A 27,773-nucleotide genomic window follows, 5' to 3' on the forward strand; every position below is an offset into this window, starting at 1 on the left:
GTCAAATTTTAGTTTCGGGGAATAAGGATCCTTGCAAAAGTGCCCAAAAATGAACATAGACTTGGTCTAGTACCACATACAGATTATGATACATGTCACATAAATTATTTTAAAGGTTATGATTTTAAATTATTTTCTAATAAATAATTTTTAAAATTAATAAAATCTATTTTCTACTCTCTAAGCAAGTCCTTCAAAAATAAAATAAAAATCTAACAATGACACATATATTATTTTAAGTATATAAAATAATATTTTTGGCATTAAAAACATAAAGAAATTAAAGTATTTGCATGTCAATTAATCCCTATTCTATACTCGAATTCTAGACTTTTTGGGTGGGAACAGTAGAGTGTAATGATATTTGTGTCATTTCTATTTCTATTTCTGATGAGATTACACTTTTATTCTTGCAATTAAAAGAAAAAAGAGAACTTCTCTGTCCCATAATAATGTTAAGGAACTCTTCATATGAGAGAATTTCAATTCACAAAAAATAGCAAAAATACGTTGGTCTAGTGGTGTAAGGCTCCGTTAGATCTTTAGAATGACCAAAAGGTCAATGTTCGATTCATGGGAGCGACACTTATTAGGAGAGACGGTCACACATATCGAAAGGACTAGTTCTTTTACCATAAGGTAAAAGATAATATTGGTAATACCAAAAATAATCCCACCCAATTCCAAACCTGTCTTCCCACATGCATGCACAACATAACAACAACCAACAAAAATCAATACATTAAAAAACCCACAAACCCTTCTTCTCCACCTTTCTTTCTCCACCTTCCATCTCCCTTTCCTTATTTACCTTTCTTTTTTCCTCAACTCATTCTCTATCTCTCTTCCTTTTGTTTTCACTATTTTCACATTCTCTTTGTATCTCTCTTGTCTTGCAATCACAAGAGAGACAAATACAGAAAAAACACTAGAGAGAAACATCATATAATACATAATTGTAATACATCCCTAATCGGCGGCCACCACCAATTGCATTGTTAACTTGATGGCGCCTCGTGCACTATGGTCATGCTTCGGCACGAAGGGCCGCGACGAAAGCAACAATGACACTAACATGGTGGATGAGACAGAGGAAAACGACAAAGAGGGTCCAGTACTGGTAGAGATGTTCACATCACAAGGGTGTGCAACTTCGCCTATGGCCGACATGGTGCTATCACGGCTAGGGAGAGGCGATTTTCGGCTAGAGATGCCAGTGGTGCTGCTGGCATTCCATGTGGACTATTGGGACTATATTGGATGGAAGGATCCGTTTGGTTCAAGCCAGTGGACAGTGAGGCAGAAGGCATATGTTGAATCTCTTGGTCTTGATAGCATTTTTACTCCACAGGTTGTGGTGCAAGGGAAATCTCAGTGCATTGGAAATGATGAGAATGCTCTCATTGATGCAATTACTTCTGCTCCTAGATTTCCTGCTCCATCATTCCAGGTTACTACCACTACTCTTGCCCATGTTTTGTAAGAAAATGTTTTTCTAATTTGTAGTGTTTTAAATTACATTTCATTAATTTTCGTCCAAATATTATAGTTTTGTGAGTATTTGATATACAACATTGCATGGCTGTAGTTGTACAACTCATCAATCACATTTTTCCATAATTATAGTAAACACAATATAACATGTTAAAAGAAATAAGATATATATCCAATAATTATGGTGTGGATTCTTGGAATAGAAATGACATTGCTAAAAAAAATATGATAAGATGAGATGTTAGGTTTATCTCATTTCTTTTCCCAATCTAAAAGGGTTCAATTAATCTAGATGTACATTGAGGAATGTAATGTAACTGTTTTTAAAACAGTTTGTGATTGTATTTTACTGGGATATTTTTGAAGTGCGAAATAATCATAAGTGAATTTGATATATTTTAATTCAAAACATTAAAATATTATTAAAATATTAAGTTTATGAGTTCATTCATTTATGTGTTCTTTTAATGTGAGACTTCTTCACACATGAATTTGAAAAACCTAACACATTTGAGGCTACAATACTATGAATTTTGGAGTGACAACAATTGAAAATATGAATGTAATTATGTTAAATATAACATAATCACAACCGTAGCGATTTAAGTCTTGGTATATACTGATCTGAATGAAAATCTTGAGCATTAAAGTGATGGGTTTTATTTTATTTTTGAAAGCCATGAATGGTTCCATAACGAAGAAAGTAAAGTAGTATACCAGATGTTTCGGTGAGAAACACAAGGAAAGGTTGCTAGTATCATTCTGGATTTCATAATGTAAAAGTTGTAATTTTTTTTGTACAAAAAATAATGAGTCAATCAATTACTAGCAATTTTTAAGAGTTTGCACATGGCTTTTCTTTTCGACATATTGGAAAATAAGTCTTACATTACATGTTTTATTATCTTAATAATAATTTAAATATTTATTAAACTACTCTTCTTATTATCAATTGGGGTTTTAAGATAAAACTTCAATATAATATCTAAGTTCAATGTGTCCTGCTACCGAAAAGATGTCAAAAGTAACTCATCACTTAGCTTAAGTACATATTGTACTACTCTCTTAGAAATTTTTAGATAGAATTTAATAGGTTTTGATATGCTTTTCATAAGAGCCATTACATCAAGCATGTGACCTGAGCCTCACGTAAATCTGAAACAACTTGTGGAAAAGCCAATACAGACGTTGACATAAGCGATTTTCAATCACAAATTCACAATTTCATCATTTCACACAAAACAAAGTGGGTGGTGCCATGCTCACCAAATCAATGCCATAAAGTTGTTTTTAACTTCTCACATAAAATCACTTTATTAACAAGAGAATCAAGTTCTATAATCTATAAATTACATCACAAAATTAAATTTCAAGAATATCAATAATTCAACAAGAATTTATACTCTTTAGGAATAATAACAACAATCAAACATTTATTCCACTAAGTAAGATCGGTCACATTGATCGAACGACTCGGTAGTATCAAATAATAAATCATTTTCATTGATGACAAAAACATTGATCTAAGTCTTCCTTTATCATTTTACCTACGATTTTTTTGTCTTTCTCTTTCTCTAGGAGTTAAACTAAATTTAATCTACTTTCCCTATGGTTTTTCTACTGTTTAGCATTTGATCTAAATTTTGTGCTACCAGGCAACATTCAACAGACCCACATCAGATTCATTGGAAGTTTCTCTAACAGGAGCATTAAAGAACAAGGTGGACAATAATGGTGCAGATGTCATGGTAGCATTATATGAAACTGGTTTGGTTACTGACTGTCCTAGAGGTGAGAACAAAGGGCGTGTTCTATCCAATGACTATGTTGTTAGAAAACTTGAAAATCTATGCACAGTAAAAGACCACCCTGCTAAGAAAACAGTATCAGGAACCATTAATTTTCCTTTGTGGAGTGGATTCAAAAGTTGCAAGTGCGGCATAGCAGTCTTTGTTCAAAGCAGTTCTCATCAAATTTTGGGTTCACAAAGTTTTCATCTCCCAGATGATATATGAAATTGATTTAATTATTATATCTGTTATAGTTATACAGTATAGTGTGTACAGGATATGTTCTGTTTTAGGGTAATATTGATTTATTTTATTTTTTCCTAATTTTCTTGGTAATTTACCCTTTCTTGCCAATTCCATTGATTGATTTAATTCTGTAATAAGGGGGTTGAGTGATTCAGATTTATGGTTTGAACTAATTTTTTATATCTAAAACTTAGGAGCACATCTTCTATCCCAAAATGTGTATCACTTCATGTACCTTCTGTTTCTCGTTGGTCAGAAAATGTAAAGTTAATATATATTTAACTCAGGTTGTACTTTTCTGACGAATGAAAAAACAAAGGGTACATGGAGTGATACAAATGTAGCTCCCAGAAAATTAGCATATACTCATTTGTTACTTCCTGCATGAAAGAGCATTGCACAATTTCTTAGTAAATTGTTTAGAGACTTGAGGCTAAGTTTGATTATGTCATTAGCAGATAATAACTCAAATGTTATTGAGCAACTTTTCAACCATTTTGATAGTATCTACCTCACGTTTAATCTATCTATTTTACAGTATTACAGCCAAATTGTTTTTGCAATTGAAACCTATAGCAGCATGTTAAGCAAAATCCACAAGAAAACTAGCTGCAACTGCTACTTTGAGGAACTTGATAGAGTTTCTAATGTCTCCAAGTGGGTATGAGTTAAATAATTCTGTCCCTAAAACAGCTTATAATCGAAAGCTCACTTAAAGAGCTTTTACAAAAAGGATTATTTTTAATATTTAATTGTTACTAAACATGCATCAAGTAGACCTGTACATATATGTGGTGATTTGAATCTTGACCAAGCAGACTCCTTCTTTTCATCAAGCTGTAAATAAGCACCCAAAACCGAGAGCAAATCTTGTGTCTCATAAATTGTGTCACTTCATGCGCCACTTATTATGATTGGCCAGAAAAATATTGAATTAACAAACTTTTAACTTAAATATTATTTTTTCAACGAATCATAGCAAGTTGCACATGAAGTGACACATTTTTTGGAACAGAATATGTGGTCCCAGAAAACGTGTGGTGGGTAGAAGGAGGGAAAAGAACTAAGAAAGTCTACCATTTGATACAGATACAGAAATTAATGAAATGAACTTATTTACTACACAGTTTGTTCAATTTGATCATAACAAGATGCACAGAAAAAAATGATATTTATCATGAATAATCTATTATTTCACAAGCAGGTGGTAAGAAGAACCTGGATTTATTTCCAAACATGCAAACTCTACTTATGTATAAACTGGATTGCTCCTTCAAAGAACAAGAATTTTGACAACCATACCTATCACAAACCAATCTTTCCATCAGAGTGTGTTATCCCAAACAACTAAAGGGCTCTGAACAGTTCTCTTGAAGCGCATCAAAGGTTGATGGCAATAGCATCATAACAATGATATCTCCCCCTCATGAAAAGAAAAACACTAGCTTGAAGAACAACATACGCTTTACACCGAATCTACTGCTTGAACTTGCTGCCGGGCCAGATACTTTTCCCTTCTTTCTTTCTAAAAACATTAGAAGACACTTTCGAATGTCAAGAATGAGAAATATACTAAATAATGAAAAGAACAAATATAGTGTCAACATTTTACACACCCATTCATCAATTACAAGTCCTTCCACAGCAACTCGAGGACCTGCCTCTGCAGGAGGCTTCTTCCTAGCTTCAAGTTCTGCATCAGCTTCAGCCAATTGTTTTTCCAGTTTTTCCAAAATCTGAAACGTAAAAACAACATATTACCATTATTGCACATCGACTCTGTACTATGACAATTTTCAAAGAAGTTTGACTTACAGGACTCCGCCGTTCTGCATCTATAAATATAACCCTCAAGATTTTCTCCACCACCACTTGATCCTTTTGTTCATCAAACTGCAAGACAGAAGGCCAAAGTTCAGATCGTTTTGAGCATTAACTAGTAACCTTGAAAAAAGAGAATGCTTCGGCACAAAAACATGAATGAATGAAACAACTTATAATCAATACAGAAAATGCTGAATAAATATAGGAACTACAGCAAACAACATATCACTCAGTAAAAGAACACATTTGTTTCTTGTTGGCAAGGCCACAGCATCTACCCCTATAGAGATTCAAACACATCTTCTGATGGATTTCTTTTAACCGGTTGTCTTGTTCGTACATTAAGTAAAAGGAATTGAATATGTTGGCAAATTCAAGTAGATCGTTTTCTTTCCCCAGTTAATTGGAGATCTTCTAATCCCTTTCAAAATTATTGTCATAGTCCACCATTGACATTAAACTAGTTTGTGACAATTACAATGATTGTTGAAACTTAGCTATTCAGTTCAATGCCCAATATAACCCTTGAACTAGTCTGTAGCTCTATTGACAAATTGACATCAAACATTGTGCTCTATAGGATATGAGACATAACCTTTGGAAACAGTGACAGCATTTCACACTCAATTGTGAAACACTGGCAAATAAAACCACTCAACTTTCTTTTTATAGCATAGGTAGCACAAATTAACCAAGAAATAATCAGAAAGTACAATACCCTCTCTCTGCATTGGGATATACAATACAATATTAAGGTATAAAACATACCAGTTCCGGTACATAGTCCACTCCTTCTTTCACTTTGAGACTTAATGTTTTGAACTTGGCCTTCGTTTTCAGGTCCTGAATCTTTTCATTGTTTTCAGGCTGCTCTACAAACTTAAACACTGAGCGCGTAATTTGGAAAGTAACATTAATACAATGTAAAAAACGCTTACAAGATTATAAAAGAAATATATATTCACCACAACAAAAACTAAAAAAGTACCAGTTGCAATCAAGCTTTCACCAGGAGCGAGAATACCGCCAGGGGGCCGCATATAACAACTCTTCGGTGTTGTAGTTTGAAACTGAAACAACCCAAAAAAACAAAGGAAACTATTAGAAAAGCCAGTTAGATGGGAGTTAACATATGCAAGGAAAGAAACACAAGGTCATCAAATACGAGTGTATGCATTTATCATTGCAATACAGGAGCATATGAAAAATTATAACTATCGTTAAGTCTAGACCTCCTAATTGTGTTTCGACTTAAGAAACATTTAACAAACACAAAAATCAGTATATGGGGTAGATCCTTCTACATCTTAAATCTCCCTATGTTCTGCTTTACTGGTATTCATGCTTGGTAAACCACGACAATTGAAGAAGCGAAGTTACACGTTAAGGAACAGAGAAGAGACACATTTGAGTTCATATAAAGAACCGATACATGTACCTTGAAAGCAACATGAGACTTGGTTTTGTTTTTTAACCGAACAGCGCTCCTAACCTGCTTCCCGGGTTCATCTGCAAAATAAAACAAAACCCAACTCCACCATCATTAACCATTAATAAAGAGAGAGAGAAAAAAGGTGTGTAGATTCATAAAACATGTAGATGTGATCATTAAAAACAAAACAAAAATTCTCTTTTTTAACAATATGAGCTTCCCAAAAAGAAACCTCGTTTAAATTGTCATTTACACACAACTTGACTAAGTGGATAGAAAAAGTATAAACAGTTTTTTTTGTTGAACATAATATTAATAACAGATTACACAAAATCAAGAGTAAGCTTACTCAAGCAGTAACCTTATTTCACACTACAGGGAATCATCATATTAGTATTTGAGATTCATACTCCTTCAAGCTTTAAAAATATGTGATTTTCCAAAGTAGTTTGCACAGATACATTTCCACGCGATCTAAAAAATTGAATTTCAGCTTCTTGTAGATAAACATTTTTTAAGTAAAAATGACCAATCAAACAACTATAAAATTATTATAAAAATGAAACAAAACTAAAGAAATGAGCTTCTAATCCCAAGTGTTATCAAGGTTTTCATTATATAAGAACTAATTTGAACATTTTTATAGTTTCATACTTTCATAGACTAACATGTTAATATTAAAAAACTCAACAACTCAAATAGAACAGAACTGTGATAAATAATAATAACAAGGTAATTTTTTTCATTGTTTGAAAGTAAAGAAACAAATGTTGTTATCGAACAAAAAATAATAAGTGTTATGAAAACCGTAATGTTGTGTCATACGACTATGATACAACAATTATTCCACTAATGCTATCATCCAGGTCAAAATTGATTATACTGATCGGTTTTCATTTAAACCATATCATCAATATCCTAACCGATTTGATGACCGGTATTAATCACGAATTCAATTCACTCAAAACTAAACAAATTAGAAAGAGAGAAATAACTGAAACAAAATTGAAAGATAGAAAATGAAATTTGAATGAGAATGACTGACATGGAAAGTAGAGATAACTAGAAGGATCAAGACGAAGTCTTCGACGGGGAGGGAGCAACAACGACATCGCCATCGATGACACCTTTTTGGAAGAAGAAGAAGAAGAAGAAGCGTTACACTGACGAAGATTTTGAGTGGAATTGGAGGAAGAAGAAACGTTCCCTGAACTCCAAAACGGCCAAAGCCTGAAGAGCTTCGTTTGAGAAAGATGCTCGCCGCCGGCGATGGACATGGCGTCGCCGGAAATGTTATGGGAATTGAAAATCGAAGAGTTCCAACGAAACGCAGCGTTTAGAGAAAGTTGAGGTTGAAATGAATGGATAAAGATTGAAGCAGTAGTTGTTGTTGGAGATGGATGGAAGAATTTTTAAAAAGAAATGAGAATCTGTAATGGATAGTGGAGAAGGTAAGAGTTTATATATCTTTATTTTGGTACTACCTCACCATCTTAGCCGAGCAACTAATCTTTTCTAACTGTGTTTTATTTCTCCCCATAAATATCATTTCTAAGAATTAAAATTTTTGATATCTCAATATTTTGGTGTGTGAATGGTATAATCAATGTTATAAGAATCAGAACAGGTGGTTTAAGTTAAGCATATTTGAAGACGATTTTGGTTTGCAGGTTTAATTAAATGAGGAGCTAGACCACTTTCAACCGAAAATATTTCAGTCTGACTGTATTAAACCCAATTAAACCACAATAAACCGGAAAGTTAATCAAACGGTTCAAATAATTTTCATATAAAAAACATAATACTAATCTAATATTTTACATTTATATAGAATTAATATTATAGATAAATATTAATCATGTGTAAATTCATTATGTCTAATCTAACCGTTTAATTTTTTAAATCGGTTAAACTTAATATCAGACCTCCTTCAATTTGATGTCCAGTTTGAATTTCATAAAAATTTTGGTTATATTATACACAATTTTAAATGAACTTCACAATGACATATCTAAAAAAAAGAGTCTAATATATACCAACTGTGAAAAAATTATATTACTTTACACTAATAATTTAATATTACTTTACACTAATAATTTAATATTACTTTTTTATAGAATGAATAATGATTGAAAATGGCTGAGCGTACATTCCAGTACAAGGGTTATTTAATCGTTTTTAAAAACTGCAAGTGGTAATTTTGGAAAATTAATTATGTAAGCAATCTAATTTTTAACTATGGCAGAAACTGAATAAGTAAAAAAAATATTACCTGTGTATTAAATTTTAATAGACTTTTTTTTAAAGTATATATATATATATATGTTTATTTATTTAACTATTATCATTAGGAGAAATTATATTATACTTCTTTCACATCCAATGCTAATATATTAGTAATTTTGAAATTAGAATATATAAGTTAATCAAAATTAATTATTTATATGTATTTGTACTAGGGTGGCAAAATGACCCATTTAGCCTATGTCAGCAAATTAAAAGTGGATACAGACATATTTGTTTATTATTTTTGGGCAAATTCTATGTTGTCCATTTTAAAATAAGTTAACAAGTTTGCAAGCATGTGCCACATGAATTGATATATAATTAAAAAATTAGAAAAACTATAACTTAAAAGGAACTTAAAATTAAAAAATTGATATGATATATGAAATTAAACAAATACATTGCGTTGAAAAAATTTAATAATTAAATTATATTACATCTTAATTTATTTAAGTTTCATTTTTTAAGCATTATGTCTAGGTTGTTCATAATTCCCAATAAATGTTCGTGCGCAAAGAGTATTAGAGTCTCGATACCTGGCTAACGGAAAAAGAACGGCGAACAAGTAGTTGTTCTACAACCCCAGAACTATACGCAGCTTTTCAAAGCAAAAACAATAAGTTGTTTAACATATCTAAAAAGTAAGCAAATGGACTAAATTTGTGTTTGTTCATACCTAAAATATTTATGTTTATACAAGATTTATTCTAAAAGAATCATAGACACGGTTATATATAGGGTTGGAAATGAAAATAACATAATCAAGTCAAATTAGAGTCTAGTTCAGTCTAGTTTAATAATGATTGGTTAAGTTTAAAATTTGACTCAAGTTTAATATAAATTTTTTTCTTAAGTTCAACTTGGTTAAAATTCGTAAACTGTTCAACTTAATTTAAATTGGTTCATTTGGACAATTCTAATAATTAATTCATTTTTAAAAAATATTACAAAAAGTATTTTATATATATTCTATTCACATACTACAAAATCAATCATATCCAGAACAAATATTTAGGAATGTATGTAACTTGGCGCACTTAATACCCATCTAATTTTATTATCTTAACTGCGCTTGTTCTACTATTTAGTAATAAATGTATTGCCACCGCTCCTTTTTCCATTAATTATTATCTGAAATAATGTATATAATTATGTTGGATGAGTTTTATATATTGTTATTGTATCATTTATTATTTATTTTTTATTATTATTAACTCTTAAAAAAGTAATATAAATAAATCATAAATGATATATTGAATATGTATAAATATTTATAATTACAATGCACATAATGCCAAGTCTTTATCTAATAAAAAATAATAAAATTAATACATGTGTAACATCACCATCCACTATCTTATATACAGCAAAGCTAAAATATTGTGAACAGAAAATGTATACCAATTAGTGTCAAGATATCGTAAATGTGTAATTAACACTCTATAATATCTTTTGATACTACCAATTTCTTTTTTATAAAATTGTGATTAGTTTATAAGGAAATAAATAGATACTTGGAAGGGTCAATCACCACATCCTATCATTTAATGTTATGTTTAAGAGTAGATTGGAAGTATTTAACTCTTGCTCCTCTAGTGATTAATAAGTAAAGGAACGTGTAATAATATAATAAAGAGTTTAGAATATATGTACTAGTAAAGTTTTTTCACTATCAGCCTGTCATTTATTTTTGGAAATAAATAGATTGGAAGTATTTATTTTTGTTTGATAATCAATGATGATTAATATATGAATGATGTATTTATTGACAATATAAAAAACATTTACACTATCAGTATATACATATTAATTAAATCCTATAATAAAAGGGTTTTGGTTGTGTACCTATTTAATTTAGGAAATGTAATTAATATATTTATTTTTATTACCCCTTATTAATCATATAAGAATAAAATTATAAAAATGATTGTCAATGTTTTCTTAAATTGCGTTTATTTTCTAAATATACATAAATAAAAAGATTGTTTATTAAAAAACACTTATTTAAAAAGGAAAGTAATATATTATAATGAATAAAAATATGAAGTTAAAAAGTTATAAGAATAGTGGAAAGAAAAATCTCATAAGAATAGTAGGAGTTAATTATATTCTTTTAACCACAATTGCTTTTTGTAGTTCCTTATTTTCAATCTTAAGGACTGAAGTTAAGGTAAAAAGTGTTTGACAAGACTTCTAAGTGATTTATAAACCAGTTAATAGATTTATTGTCATTAAAGATAAGTAAGTTGACTGTGTAAGGTTAATGAGATTATAAGTTGATATCTGAAAAGTCATTTGGAGATGACGACTTATAAGTTAAAGAATTATTTTATTTCATATCTATCACTTAGCTTATAAATTGATTTTATCAAATAGTTTTACTTTATCAACTAACCCATATGCTCCTAATTTGCCAATCCTCTTTCATAAGCTCTCGAGTACCATATGGGTGTTAGTGGGTACACATTCATTATCTGACAAATTATATCACTGTATATATTATTAATGATTGATCAGAAAAAATATTAATTTTTTTAATTTCAAAATATTTTTTCAACTAATTATTGATTAATAGTACATACACAACTTGTGGGACAATAAATATGTTTTCGTTGTTAATGCAACCCTTTATTTATTTGTATGATACTTATGAGGATAGTTAGTAGTAATGAGGTAAGGAAGTGGAGGATAAGAACATTAATGATGTGAGATTAAGTTAGGTGTATTTTAATGTAGGGGCATTAACAAAAGTGGGCTAGGTTTGTTGGTGTGGGTTTGTTGAGCGTTGGAGAATTGATTATTAGAATTGATTATCTCATCCCATTCTTTATTTTCTCATAAAGAAGGGAATTCTCAATCCTTTATATTTTTAAGGTGAGAGATATTTTAATAAGGGGGCCAAAAAAAAAATATATTTTTATTTTAAAGTGATAATTTAAATATGTGAAAAGCTTAAACTATCAACTATGTGATTTTTATTGTATTATTTCTATTCTTAATTCCTTAAGGTAATAATTGATTTCAGAGTATATTATATATGCAATATCAATATACAATTATATATACAGTCAATATATTATTCACCACTCGAATATCTCACTTATAATTAAAAGTGAATAATAATTAAATATGAATGTTTTTGAGGTTTTCTCGAGTCCTCTAAAATCATCCACATATCTACTTTTATGGTTCCCCAAACACAATGATCTAAATTCGCTCTTATTAAATTTTATAATCATAAATTTGTCTATTTCTCTTTGTTAATTAAATTTTTAAAAGAAAAGTAAAATAATATTCTTACTCCTTTTACATTTCATTCTTCTCTCATCTAAATTTTACATTATGAAATAAGAGAGATGATTAGTTTTATTTGCCTTCATTTCTTTCTATTTGATTTTTCACTCATAACTCTCAAATACATCCTAAAACTCAATTGTAAAAGTTTCTAAACTTCACTTTCCTTTTTTCCCTGCCCAATATCAAACGGATCTTCACCATTATTATATTTGGGCCCAATTTTAGTCGCGTTCAAAATTTTCAATTGTTCCCTGGCCCATGGCGTTTTTTCTTCTAACGGAATAAGGGCCCAACTTATCAAACTAGTTTTTTAAAAGAATAAAGTATATTTTCATGAGATAATTATCTCTTACAATCAGTAAAATTATAACATGTGTATTATTTTATTTAGTTTCAAACATATTTTTATAAAAAATAATTAAATATCATACATGTCATAATTCTTATGGTCGGAGAAGATAATTTATCTCCTTATATTGGGATATGTTTTTGAAACACGTTTTCATTTTATACCCAAAAAATTTAAAAGCTCTAAAGTACCCTACATTTTGTCTTGTTAGACCTGATATATAACAGCCTTAAGTCATGTTTATGCTAACTTTCCGGGACAGAGTTAATTGATAAGTCTTTTAGACTTAATAGACCAACTTATATATTTAATATAAGTAATAGTATATTATTATATTAGATTTTTATTATAATATTTTAAGTCAAAGTATTTAGCAGTGAAGTTAAAGGTCTTAACTTATTAATTTCATACTAAAAGAGATTATTAAAAAAATAGTCATTTGAATAAGTAGTATCATAAAAACCAATTAGTACTAACTAGTTTAACTAAAAAAATGGTGAACTGATCCCAATACTGATAAGATATAATAATTATACTAGTTAAATAATCACACAGGTTAAAACTAGTCAAAATAAATCATATGACTGATTTCATTTAAAATTATTTTTTTAATAAAGATGATTTAATTTTTATCAAATATTGATATGAAAGATAAACGCACAAGTACTATAGTTGTTTAAACTTCTAAAACATGTCTTTCCCCAAATGACACATTTTATTTTAATAAATTATATATATAAAAGTAGTTTATCAATAAGTACTAAAATTTTAAAATGTTAGGCTCTTATGTTAGAAATATAGGTCTATATAATAGACTCAATGCCAAACTTAAGTCTTGTGTTTGAGAAATATAGGTCTGTTTTAAACAAAGTGTACCTAGGATCTACCGTTTCATTTAGCGTTTTGATTGTGTTTACAATTAGTGATTTGTGTATGATGAAGAATCTGGTTTATGAAATTTGGGAATTAAGATTCATGTTAACAGGAAGGTGAAAGATGATTATTTAGTCAGGGACTAAAGTGAAATTTTCATAATGCTAGAGACTAAAGTGACAAGGGACTAAAGTGAAATTTTCATAATGCTAGAGACTAAAGTGACAAATGCCTATAATGTTAGGTATCAATGTAGTTAACTCAAACTTTATTGTACAGTTAGAATTTACTAAATTTAGAATTTATGTTAAAATATTATAGAGTTTATTTGTAGTTTGTCTTGAGCCAAACTCCTCTCCATTATCTAATAGAGAAGTATTATGCAGAAGAAAATAAAATAATAATTATATTATTCTATTTATATTTGTAATGTTATTTTTATCCTTAAATTTAGTATAAAATAAGACTTCATTCTCTATCAATGGAGAGGATCCTACTCGTTTGTATTAGTCCCAAAAACTAAAGTGGATTTTACATAATATTAGAAACTAAATTGACAACTTTTTAAAGAGCAAAAACATGGTACTTTACTCAAATATATTATACATGTATAGAATATCCTCACATCAAAGGTTATAAAGCTGCTCTCTGGGTCCCTTGTTTAGCTTTTGATTTTCCTTCTTCAATCCAAAAACCAATGACAAAAAATTAGGCGTATTGCAAAACCAGTGTTACAAAATCTAGGAGCTGATCCTTGGTTTTCAAGAAGTGTCACTTTACAAAGAAAACTCCAGAAAAGTATTTGAAAAATACTATTCTTCACATGTTATAAACCACCGCTCAACATTATTGAGCAAGAAAGACACGTGTGATATAAAAGTTATCAACTTTGGAACTCACACCTTAACCTAATTTCACTAATATTATTATATATTGAGAAGTGATCCAATTATTGTATGAGTAAGTTAAAAAACTAATTTATATTTTAATCTTTCATTCTATAAAAACATAATAGTTCATATCTATTAACTAATTCAAATCACGTTAACTATTATCAATTCATATAATATAATAGGTAGGTAATAGACTACTTTTCTTTAACTTACTCTCACTCTTATATATTTTCTATAATATGTTGTAAACTTCGGTATCCATGTTAGAAAAGAAGGGAAAATATGACTAGTAATAGAAGGGGGTGCAAATTCAAAACAGCATTCGATACTTTATTGCAAGAGCAACCAAATGCTTCATTAGCAGAACCTTCTTGCAATAAGGGCAACAATGATATATGGGATATTGATTCAGATCATGAAACTCATTCCAAAAGGAGCAATTTTGATGACAAGAGGAAGAAGGAGAAGGCAGAGAATGTTCTACACTTGATTTGTTGGGGAACTTGTTGGTCCTAGATCATAGAGCATTATGATGTTGTTCGATTTATGTAGCCAATAATATCGAGATAAAGGGAAGATGAAATGTTCCCCATCCCTATGTCTGTTGTAATATGCAAGTAAGGAAGACTCGTTTGGAGTCTAGCTCACTTGTTAATATAAAAATAATGAAGCAAATAATTCGAAGTATTTCACTCCCTAGTCCATATCTCCTTAGTCCCCTTCCCTGTGTCTGTTGTAATACAAGGGTATTATAATGTTATATGAATCACTATTGATGAAAACATAGTATTTCATTTTTCCATATCAGATTACAGAGTCAGACTCCGAAGTGTTGTAAAAAATAAAATAAAAAATATGATAAAAAGACATTATTATCCTTTTATTTACACTTACAATTATGACACTTTTATTTTAAAACTAAGTGTAAAAAGATCAATTTTCTCTCTAGTAATGGAGAGGATCCTTACTCCAAATTACTATCCATTTTTAACTAGGATATTTTGGGATTATGTTTTTAAACAACCAAACTTAATTGTATTTAAATTATATTTTTCATATATAATTTGCTCTGAAATTAGATGTATTCCATAAATATAAGAGTAAGCCACTTACATCTTAGAAGAATTGGTAATGTGATTCAACAAGAAAATGGAAGAGGGTATAGAATGTATATTTGTGATTGTATTAATTGAATTGACTAATGATATAAGAGAGTGTTGTTTATATACAATATCTTGTAAAGTAAACAATATAATTAACTTAACTAATACTCTAACAAACTAATAAACGCATGTTGTAAAATAATTTCAACATGCGTTAAATGTGTAAAATATGTCAATTACAAGAATTGTTCAGTGAATACTCTACTTAATTTTCTAATCAGTTAATCAATTAACTATAATGTAATTGATTAACTGTTATTGTTGTTATCTTGATTCTACTTACTTTTCAAGATATCTTTGTTTTCCAATAATTGGTTCCTTAACTTCTTGGTGCGATGGTAATAAACATGACTTGATAATTATGTTTGTTCTTAGTTTTAAGCATTGTTAAACACTGAAGCACAAGACTAGATAGGACAATGGCAGAATATTGAAGTTAAAATTTTGAAGGTGAGAGCATGTAACCAAAGATTACGCTTTAGGACAGTGTTGGTTTCTTAAGCTACTCAGAGTCTATTTGGATTCATTGATTTCTCTTTTTTTGAACAACAGACTAGATTTTACATCACACCAAATCCATGGACTAAGCAATCAAAGGCAAACTATATGATAGGGTTTCAAGTTGTGCGATTAAAATTGTGGACAATATGGTAAAATATTGTAATTATGCTGACTACTACAATCAAGACCACCCAACAATTATCATATAACACACATCATGATGACAATATGCCATAGTCATATGATACACGATATTCTTCAGTACATGTATAGATACAAAATACATTACTTGTCAAATATAGGATATGTAAGGGGTATAATGAGCAAATATATTAGTTGGTTTCGTATCATACTTTTTAGTTGATATGCTATTATTTTATTTTTATGTTATTTAGCTATTAGTTAGAGGTTAAATTATAACACGGATTTATTAAAATTAAGTTAACCAAATACAATTTTATTATGTCTAATCAATTTAAATTCTATTTATAAATCTAAGTTAAAATGGGACTAAACATATCTAATTTCACAACTTAGTAATCCAACCCTATGAAACACAAATACGGATACGTGTATCGGATACGTCAACACACATTTTTTCTAAAATGTAGGATACGATACGTTCAGGGATACACATATAAATTAATAAAATACATAAAATATGATAAAATTATAAGTATAAATCTTCTTCTTCTCTCGTACCCTCTTTCTTCTCTTCTATGTTAAGAAATAAAGGTAAGTCATTTATTTACCTTCTCTATTAATACTCACACATCCTATTCTCTTTATAAACATATTAAGCGAAAAAAGAAACTAAGAAGTAAGAAAGGTAAGCCTTTTTCTGTTTGTTCTTCACAACATACCTATGGCGGTAGAGGCAGTAACACTAAGCATCGGCCGGCGACGTTATGGATCAGAAAGTACCAGCTATTCGATGGTCAATATGGTGTGCTGGTAAGTTGGCATGATGTGACTTTTGAATAAGTGAGTGTTTATTGAAAACAAATCTATCTTATCATAAAAACGAATCTATATATCCTATATTTTATTGAAAACGAATCCAATACGGGTCTTGATATTTATTTTTATTATTTTTATTTTTTTATTTTTGGATACTCTATGGACACGTATCCTTCGCGAATCTGAGCATATCCGTGTCGAACACCGACACGCGAGGATATTTGGCGAATTTGTGCTTCATAGATCCAACCTACAAAAATAAATCATAAATGGGTCAACTCACAAAAATAAGATTAAAATGGGTTAACCCACAAAAATAAAATGTAAATTGGTCAACCCACAAAAATAAGTGTAACGATTTTTTATTGGGGTTTCTGTTCTCTAAACTTTGTTGCCTCATCTCCTTCCTCCCCCTCTCTCCATTTCTCTTGCATTAGTTTTTTGTTTACCTTTTTCCTATAGTGCCATGAAATCAACAAATAGAATACACACTGCAAAAAATGACCTATCTTTGGAGTTTGGACTATACGAAGTATCCATGGCACCAAGTCTCCATCTGAAGCGAATTAAGTTAGGAACACACCGCAAATTGGAACGCACGAATTCGTAAGCGGTTCATTAGGGTGGTAGGCCAATTCTGTGACTATGCATCAGAGGCTTTAAAGCAAATTCCCACTTCCATAAATTTCAAATAGCAACTGCATCAGACTTTAAAGCATATTTCTAATCACAAAAATTTCAAATGCCAATTGGATCAGGTTTTGGAGCTAATTTTCAATTACAAAAATTCACACCATGACTACATCGCATTTTAAAACAAATTTGAAGTAAAAAAAATTCACACTGTAACAACTACAGTCGGAATCTGATTCCTATAACACAATGGCATTTTAAAACTCATCTAATCCACAACTGACATGGCAAACCCAAATCCATGGAAATTTGTAACCCAAACCAAATCTAATCTCTACAAACATAAAAAGATTCGCATGTGGTACAACTTTAACATGCATAAACTAATGATATTTTTAGTTACTAAAACAGAAACAAAAATATAAAAAAATGAAAAATAGATCCATATATCATGTCATTAACAAAATTTGACTAATGGGATAACAACTTACGAAACTACTAATTAATAAACAGTAACTTGTAGCATATCAATAATTAAGGGTGTGCAACATCCATGTGTACCATAAGTATAAAAATTTATACACATTTAATAATCATTCATCATTTATTTATATTATTATTTTGCACGAGTCAATGAAGTCTTGCAGCCGAAAATTACCACCTGCGTGACTAATGATGATTAATAGGGTTACAAAAACATCCAGTTTCCACACTCCACCATCTGAATCAAACTAAAACCTCATAGTACTGGGACCCCAACAATCCAATTCCATAACTTTCCTCATAGATTGTTCCTTGGTTCTCTTGACCTTGTTGGAAACAGCAGAAGACAATTTCTTGAACTGTGCATAAGATCTTATGTTGTTCTTTGCATGTTGATGGAGTGACCTGAAAGCATAGTTCCACCTGCAAACACCTAATTGGTCTTTCAAGGCTTCAACTGCTCCTATGCTTGATGCTACAATCCAAGCTTTGCTGGATGCCACTGTCCAAGCTTGGCTGGTTGAACCCATCTTGATGTTGTGATCAAAATTCACCAATGATATTTGTTTGATAATTGATATGTATGTGTTTGTACATTCCTTTATTTATAGAGAAAAAATGTATCAACACCGAAAATGTAAGAGTGTTTTATATTTTCATTATATTATTCACTATTTATATTTAAAACTTCATTAACTTAATTTTTAAGTATAATAATACAAATAAATGTTGAATCATATAATGAATATGTCTGATTTTTTATGTATATGATACATAAATATTATAATAAATTGTAAGAAAATATGTATTTATTGATAATATAAGAGTTTTTTATATTATCAACATATTATTATTTATATTTAAGAATTTATTAACTTAACTTTTAAATATATATAATGATGAATTATATAATAAATGTGTCTAAATTTTTATGTTATAATAGATCCTGAGTATTTGATTGATTTAGACTTAAGTGCTAAGAAATAAAGAAACCACATGCACATGTGACATAAAAGAGAATCAAAACCATGGGTAGTTGGAATGAGAATAGATCCTATGGAATACTAGATGATGATATGTAGTACAAATATATATATAAGAATCTTGATTTAAATTACTTTTTAATAAAATAAATTAAAAAAGTAAGAAAATTTTTTATGCCAATTTTACTCAGTAGGTATATTTTGACTTTTAAATTACAGTATTAGTGTAATTTTTGTATTAATTACTAAAGTAGTGTAAATTTGTTGAAATCGGCTATTGCATAGGCGTTTTTCCTTTTTTTGTTTTCTCTTGGTCCCACCAAAATCGTCAACCAGAAAAGAGGTTTATTTTTTAATCAATTTCTATGGAAATCGTGCACTTGGATGGAGTTTTAGGTTTTTATTTTTTTAATATATATCAAAATCGTTAGTAGGGGAGGAGGATTTGCTTTTCAATTTCCCCCCTTCCAGAAATCGTGCACTAAGATGGAGTTTTTGATTTTTTATTTTTTTAATACATAATCAAAATCGTGCACCAGGAAGGATGATAACGAAGTTGTGGTTGAGGATGCTGATGATAATGAGGATGAGGAGGAGCCACAATTGGCGACACGTGGTAGAGAGAGAATTTGTAGCGGAATGAACGACAATTAAGAGTTCAACCACCAAGAAGGAGAAAACCACCTCCATGTAGGACTTCATCACATAGACGTCATTAAAGTTTTCTGGGATTTATTGTATTAAAATTTTAATATTGTAATATTTTACTTCTTAAAAATATTAGTGTTGTAATAAACTGTCTAATAGGTTGGTCAAAATTGACACATGAGCAAAAAACTCCTTTGTCATAGCCAATTTAGCTAGGGCAAAATAAATCAGCAGAAAACTCCCACTACACAGCCGATTCTGAAGTGGAAAAAATTAAAAAGCAAAACCTCCTTCCCTACTAACGATTTTGATATATATATTAAAAAAATAAAAACCTAAAACTTCATCCAAGTGCACGATTTCCATAGAAATTGTTTAAAAAAATAAATCTCCTTTCTGGTTGACGATTTTGGTGGGACCAAGAGAAAACAAAAAATGGAAAAACACTTATGCAATAGTCGATTTCAACAAATTTACACTACTGTAGTAATTAATACAAAAGCTACACTAATGCCGTAATTTAAAAGTCAAAGTATACCTACTGAATAAATTTGCCATTTTTTATTATATTTTAATACTGAAGATTTCAGGACACTGGTTGGAATCTGTGGTTTTTGCACCAATTGTTTCTAGGAAGCTTGTACCCGTATCTCACATACCCTCTTCAATGACCAAATTTAATAGAAGAGAAAAAATGTAAGAGATTTTTATATCGTTATTACATTATTTATTATTCATTTTGAATTAATATTAATTTTTAAATAAAAGAATGTAAATAAATAATAGATGATGCACTAACTGTTACCAAATATTTACACTATTATTATATAGATTTTATTTAATTTTTAACTATATTTTATGCGGATGCTATTTAGTTGAGAAAATAATATATGTACTAATTATGTAAAAGTATTTACAATTTCATTAAATAATTGACATGTGTTAATTATCATCAAATTAATACTCATGAATTATGATGTATTGATGGAGGACAATGTGAAATTTTTTATATTAAAAATAAATAAATATATATATATATATAATTATTGGTTCATTTGATTATCTTGTGTAAGTTATAAATAATTTAAAAACGATTTTATATACGTAAAGTGTTTGAGAGTTTCCATTTATGATCTACCAAAAAAAGAGTTTCTATTTATGATGTACCCAAAAAAAGAGTTTCCATTTATGTTCATATAAATGTTTCTATCAAATATATTTTGAATTAAGGATTTATTGCTTAGTTTGAATTAAAGTGTTTTTTACGGAAGACAATTTTCTTCAAATTTTAAATAGAACTATTACATGTGGTGTTTTAAAAACTACATTGTATCCACAAGTCAATAAAGTAAATTCACTACGATATATCATTTATTTTTCATTTAAATTACATCGATCATACTAGCCGTATTTTCATTTAAAATTACATTTTTTATGAAAAATTATTTAACTTTTATCAAAATATTTTTATGGAGGACAAAACAAATAATCACTTATATTTCCAAAATATGGTTTACCATTAAATCACATATATTTTAACAATCGATATAAATACAATTATTTATCATATTCTTTACTAGTATTGGAATAAAATTACTAGTATAATATATGTATGTCTAATTTTATTGATATATTGTTTAATTAAATACATATTACATCAACATATCAATACCGTAACTAAATTGAAGACAAATACAATATTAATAAAATAGTTTATACGAGGTAATAAAACTTTGCATACCAATTATTTAATATATTGTATACATAGGACCTTGAACAAAATATATATATATATATATATATATATATATATATAAAAGAATAATTTTCTAGTAATTTATTCGCACTCCATTGAGGGGTTGTAATGATAAATATGAGTAATTTCTTTGCAACATTGTAAAGATTTATATATAGTTAGTATATCATTTATAATTTATTATTATTATTATTATTATTATTTATCAGAAAGTCAATAATTATATATTAATAGTAGATATCGCAATGACAGTGTATAAAATTTATACAGTTTCAATCGATACACTTTTTCTGATGATAAATTAATATTCAAATGGATTGGATAAATTTTATAGGAAAAAGTATATCAAATGCAATGTAAGAATTTTATACACTATCAATTTATTATCTATTATTTATTTTTAATCATTATTGTCTCTTAAAAAATACAAATAAATATTAAATAATATGACTGTATAAATAAATATTTATACTAAAAAGTGCATAGATATTATTTTAGGAAGACCTTTGGTTTGTGAGTTTAGCCATCAAAGTGATAATGAGTAACACATGTCACTTTACAAACTATTCCAGCTTTAAATTATTTCCACTTAACCTACACTAGAAATCAAATAACTAATCAAGATTGGTCCAACATGGATAAGGAATCTGCTTGTAATCCATAAAGTTGTGATTTTGAATAACATGACTAGTATGAAAAAAGTTTAAAATTTGTGTATTGACATTGTAAAGTTTTTTATCATATTTATATTATCCACTATTGATTTGTATTATTTTTCTTTGACAATCAATGATAGTTAATAAATTAACAGTGATAATTTACTACTAGTGTAAAACACTTACACTATTAATGTATACATATGAAAATTCGGTGATAAGTATTTAGTACACACTCTCTACCTAACCCTAATATGCCCAATACCTTAACTTATTTAAAATTTTATTCATAATAAAAAGCAACAAAAATTGAATTCACTCGCATGAGAAAAAATTATTTCATTTACATGATTGAACCAAGGTATATATATTTTTAATTTTTATTTATATAATAGTAGGAGGAATATATGCTGAATACCAATGTCCAACCTCTCGTGTTGTTATGTTTTACTTTGATAAATATGAGTAACTATTTTGTTTGATGTTAATGCATGTGACCATTCTTCTTCTCTCCATCATCAATATAAAGATTTATATATAATTAATATATTATTTATTATTTATAATTAAGAGTTAATAATAATTAAATATGACTTGAATAGTAGATTATACAATGATAATATACAAATTATTTTTTCTTCTCTTCTCTTGTATATGCTTGTGATAAAAAAAATTGGTACTACCAAAAGTATCTGAAGGGTAAAAATAAATCTTTTTTAGAATACATAGTTGACATTTTAACAAGTGTCACTCACAAAAATTAAATATTTATCCTTTGATTATAAGAATCGTTATATAACTAGATAAACACTATGTTAGTTACTCGTGATTAATTTAGGCAAGGGTATGGAATTAGGAGTGTTTTGGTATATTTGGAATTAGGAGTGTTTTGGTATATTTGGAATTAAGAGTTAAAAAACAAATAAATAAGAGACAAAAAATGGTATATACTTGATTCTTCTTAAGTAAGATCTCAAGTTCGAGTCTTGTAGATAAAAAATAATATATGTTAAGAGAGTTAACCACACGTATTTGTGAATGTTCCCAACTCGAACATAATTTCCTCCAATGCAAGGATACTTGTAGAACCAAAAAATAAATAAATGAGAGGCACATGGGTCGGTGAGGCAACGAAAAAGGGATAAAACCAGGGGCGGTTACAGATTGCAGCTTGGAATCTTTGATATTTTTTTCCACCGATTGGTTGCAATTGAATTTGCTACAAAATCCAGCTAGCATTTCACGGGGTGTCTCTGTTCCTATTTTTTTTACTATAAAAAATATTTCCTTACTTTTAAATAAAGAATTAATGAGACATTTTACTATTAAACTAATATCTCGTTAGTATCTCATTTTCTGGCTTGAAGAGCTTTCAAGAGGTGTAAGACTTTGAAAAAAATACATAATTATTAAGTTTTTGAATTAAAATATTTTTTTAACCAATGATATTCTTATAGGATAGAATAGTGTTGTCAAAACCATTTTATTTCGGCCGGTTGAAACAGTAGGTGAATCAGTCCTAATACCAATACGGTATAATAATTATACTGATTAAACAATTATATCGATTAAAACCGGTCATACGTACCGATTTTCAATTGAAAGTCATACCGGCCATTTTTTATTTAAAATTAATTTTTTAATAAAAATAAAGAAAATATTTGTTTTTTATTGATTTTTCAACATTAATGTTAATATATTATATATGTATATCTAATTTCGTTAATATAATATTTAATTATTGAACTACCGGTTAAATTACTATACCAACACTATAAACTATAATTAATTTGATGACCAGTATGATATTAATAACAGACGATAAAAGATCCAATTGTTTCAGTTTTATGCATGAACCAACTTAAAAGTTAAAGCTAAACAAAATATAGGTCTGGTGGAAGAGTATTTTTCAGTAAGGATACTTTTTAAGCAATAGAGAATAAATAAGTTGACATTGGAAATTAAAGTTAAGGATTTTCTGATTAAGTTAAATATATCATTTTTAATTCTAATTAAAATTACGATTTTGTTTTCTTAAACAGTGTGAACTTTTATTAATATAAAAATATATATGTATTAAATTAGTATTTCATTTCTTCTGTATCTTTTTGATATTTTAACTTTTCATTGTTAGTCTTATTTTTGACATCTTTCATTTTAATTTAGTTTCTGATCAAATAAGTTTACTTTATTCAAATTGTATCAAAACATCAACAAATAGTTGGTTTAGTTGTGTAAGACTCTACTGGATCCTCAAGGTCGATGATTTGATTCCTGAGGCAACACTTGTTAGAAGAGGCAACCATGAACTCCGAAAGTGATTAATTCCTTATTAAAAATATGAGTGATACTTTCGATAATACAAAAAAATTATATCAAAACTTTATATTATTTAATAACTTTTCCAAAATTTGCCAAAAATGGATAACCAAATACCAACCTATAAAAGAATTAAAGCATAAGATGAACGAAATGCCACCTTGATATGTTAGTTTTGAGTCACTTTGATAGATCCTCTAATCTGCATTGTTCTTTATACGTATGAATCAATATTCATGCACATTAGACTTTGCTTGCAGGTTGCACATTAGAAAAACTTTAAAATAACAAAACCCTACAACTTTTAATTCTTTATAATTTTTCAATTTAATATAAATTCCCCCAAAAATGTGAAACCAAAGATACCTCTCAAAATGACACTACGCCAGGATTGATATTTAACAATGCTCATTCGACAACACTTATATGTTGAACGATGTTAAATGTAAGGCGGGAGAGAATTGATAGCACTTATTGAAACAATCACTGTTAAATGTGTTATCTTTAATAGCGCTTATTGAAGCAAATGTTGTTAAAGGTCATACTTCATATATTTAACAACAATTTTTCAATAAGTGTTGTTAAAGGTGTTATCGTTACCAACGTTTATTGAAGAGATCGATGTTAAATGTGTTATCTTTAACAATGCTTATTGAGGAAAATGCTGATAAAGATTATACTTCATTTATTTAACAGCACTTCTTCGATAAACGCGATTAAAGTGTTATCTTTAACATCGCTTATTGAAGAAAACATCGTTAAAGGTCTTCATATATTTAATAATACTTCTTCAATAAGCGTTGTTAAACGCTTGTTTTAGTGAGCGATAATCTTTTCAAATTCAAAAACAAAACCTCACACAATAATACATATATCACTCAATTTATTATTTCTCTTACTTTTCTTCTTCTCTTTAAGTTACATTTTCTTATCTTTTGTTTTTAGTTTCTCTCTTCAAGCAAGTTATCGATTTGTGATTTTTCTCTTTAAACATAAGGTAAATCGTTATCTTATTTTAGCTCATTTATTTCTCTCTTCACTAATAGTGTGATCTTTGTTTGTTGTAAAATTATACAGTTATGGTGTTCTAGATTTTTTGTTATGATTCACTAGTTTAGAAGACATGGTTTGAGTACAACGGTAAATTTTCTTTCTCAATTGCGGCTAATTTTGTATTTTTTTATAACTTTTGCAATTTGTTTAAAGATGTCATTTTTTATTTGTATTCGCAGTTTGCATTGATTATTGAGAAACACAAAAACACTTAGTAAATACTTGCACATTGGAGGAGAAAAAATGAACAATTTGCGTAATATCTCATTACTCATATGTTATTTTATAAAATAGGATATGTTAAGGTTGAATGTAGCTGGAGTCGTTGGTGATTTAACAAATCTTTTATAAATTTGATGGAGTTGGACATGCTTGTCATGTGTTTGATAAAATCTCTCGGAGATATATTGTCTTACTTAGAAAGTAGACATTTAACATCATTTGCTTCAGTAAGCGCTGTTAAATATCTACTTTCTACAGCGCTACAAAAAACGATGTTGAATATGATGTTATGTACTACTGCGCTCACATAGAAAGTGCCAAAAAACGATGTTAAATAATAATTTTAAGCGTTGTTGTTTTGCTATTCTGGCATAGTGCGAGTTGGTTATATCGGGTTAGTCTGCCAAAGCCAAAAAAGGTATAGGGTACACATATTAAATTTCGATTTTTTGCTTAAATCGAGTTTTTTAACATGTATTGACTGAACCATAATAAATTTGAGTCTAGATCGGGTTTACCCATCGAGTTCAGGCGGTCATAAAAAATAGTATTTAAATAAGATAATAAGAATTTAGATATTATATAGTGATTGGCAAATCATATATATTTTTCGAACCACGTAGCACTAATCCCAACACCATTTAGCTTTCCCTCTCCCATTCTAATACTGAATATTGAAATTATTCAATATTAACCACTCACAATGTCATTGAGCCACTTAGCAATCTTTTAACCCAAAACTCATCTGTGTATCTTCAACTCTTTTTTTTCCTAATATGACTTTTCTTTCTCTAGAAACCATATATTATATTATTCTTTCTTTCTTCTTCTTTTGTTATAGTTTCATTCTTTTACTTTATTTGAACTCTTGATTAATCTTAAGTTTTGGGTTCTTCCTTATTGTGTACTTGAATGGAGGAGGCACTTATAGTTCTCTCCTCATTCCCTATAGACCATTGGCGTGGTTTTCAATTCTGTGGCACAATTGATAGGACTTCTAAATATGAGTATGTCCCTTTATATAAGTCTACTTTCCCCTCTTTTATTATGAGGAAAGGGATAATTTCCCACCATAACATCATGTGCCAAACAATTTAAACAAAATAGTAAGAGTAATAGTAATGTAAAGATAATTCCTCTCATTGTCATACTTGTATGTCATACACGTGAGGGGATGGAATCACATGTCCATATTGATATCCTACTTGTGTCGTGAGCCAACTAAAATTTCATTCAATTAAAAAACAGAAATTAATATTTTAATATTATTTTATGAAGTTTTATTGGCTAAGGACATGAGGCACTACGCCATAATAGCAAAATAACAACACTTAAAATTGTTATTTAACATCGTTTCTGAGACGCTTTCTATATGACTGCAGTAGTACATAAAGTTATATTAACAGTGTTTTTTGAAGCATTCTAGAAAGTAGACATTTAACAGCGCTCACTGAAGCAAACATTGTTAAATGTCTACTTTCTAAATAAGAGAATATCTCTCGTAAACATTTTATCAAACACATGACAAGTATGTCAAACTCCACCGTATTTACAATAGATTTGTTAAATCACCAACTACTTCAGTTACATTCAACCTTAATAGATTATAATATTATAAAATAACATATGAGTAATGAGATCTTACGCAAATTGTTCATTCTTTCTCCTTCAATTTGCAAGTCAGTGTTCATGTGTTCCTCAATGGTCAATGCAAACTGTAAATACAAATAAAAAATAACATCCCTAAACAAATTGCAAAAGTTATAAAAAAAATATAAAATTAGCAACAATTGAGAAATAACATTCACCATTATACTAAAACTGTGTGTTCTAAACCAGTGAACCATAGCCAAAAACCTAGAACACCCTAGTTGCATAACTTCACAACAAATGAAGATCACACTATTTGTGA

The 27,773-nt window shown here is 28.8% G+C and overlaps 2 protein-coding genes across 2 annotated transcripts; one reads left to right on the top strand and one right to left on the bottom strand.

The window, feature by feature from the left end:
• LOC109356436 lies at positions 771-3,857 on the top strand. Its single transcript, XM_019599756.1, has 2 exons — positions 771-1,450; positions 3,150-3,857. The coding sequence occupies exons 1-2, from the start codon at positions 1,007-1,009 to the stop codon at positions 3,507-3,509; spliced, it is 804 nt and encodes a 267-aa protein (XP_019455301.1). The 5' UTR covers positions 771-1,006; the 3' UTR covers positions 3,510-3,857.
• Positions 4,619-8,227, bottom strand: LOC109355768 (vesicle-associated protein 4-1-like). Its single transcript, XM_019598975.1, has 7 exons — positions 7,832-8,227; positions 6,793-6,863; positions 6,343-6,424; positions 6,123-6,241; positions 5,346-5,423; positions 5,147-5,266; positions 4,619-5,055 (listed from the first exon to the last, which is right to left on the bottom strand). The coding sequence occupies exons 1-7, from the start codon at positions 8,061-8,063 to the stop codon at positions 4,996-4,998; spliced, it is 762 nt and encodes a 253-aa protein (XP_019454520.1). The 5' UTR covers positions 8,064-8,227; the 3' UTR covers positions 4,619-4,995.

This window comes from Lupinus angustifolius, chromosome LG09, assembly GCF_001865875.1.
Source record: "Lupinus angustifolius cultivar Tanjil chromosome LG09, LupAngTanjil_v1.0, whole genome shotgun sequence".
Lineage (NCBI taxonomy): Eukaryota > Viridiplantae > Streptophyta > Magnoliopsida > Fabales > Fabaceae > Lupinus > Lupinus angustifolius.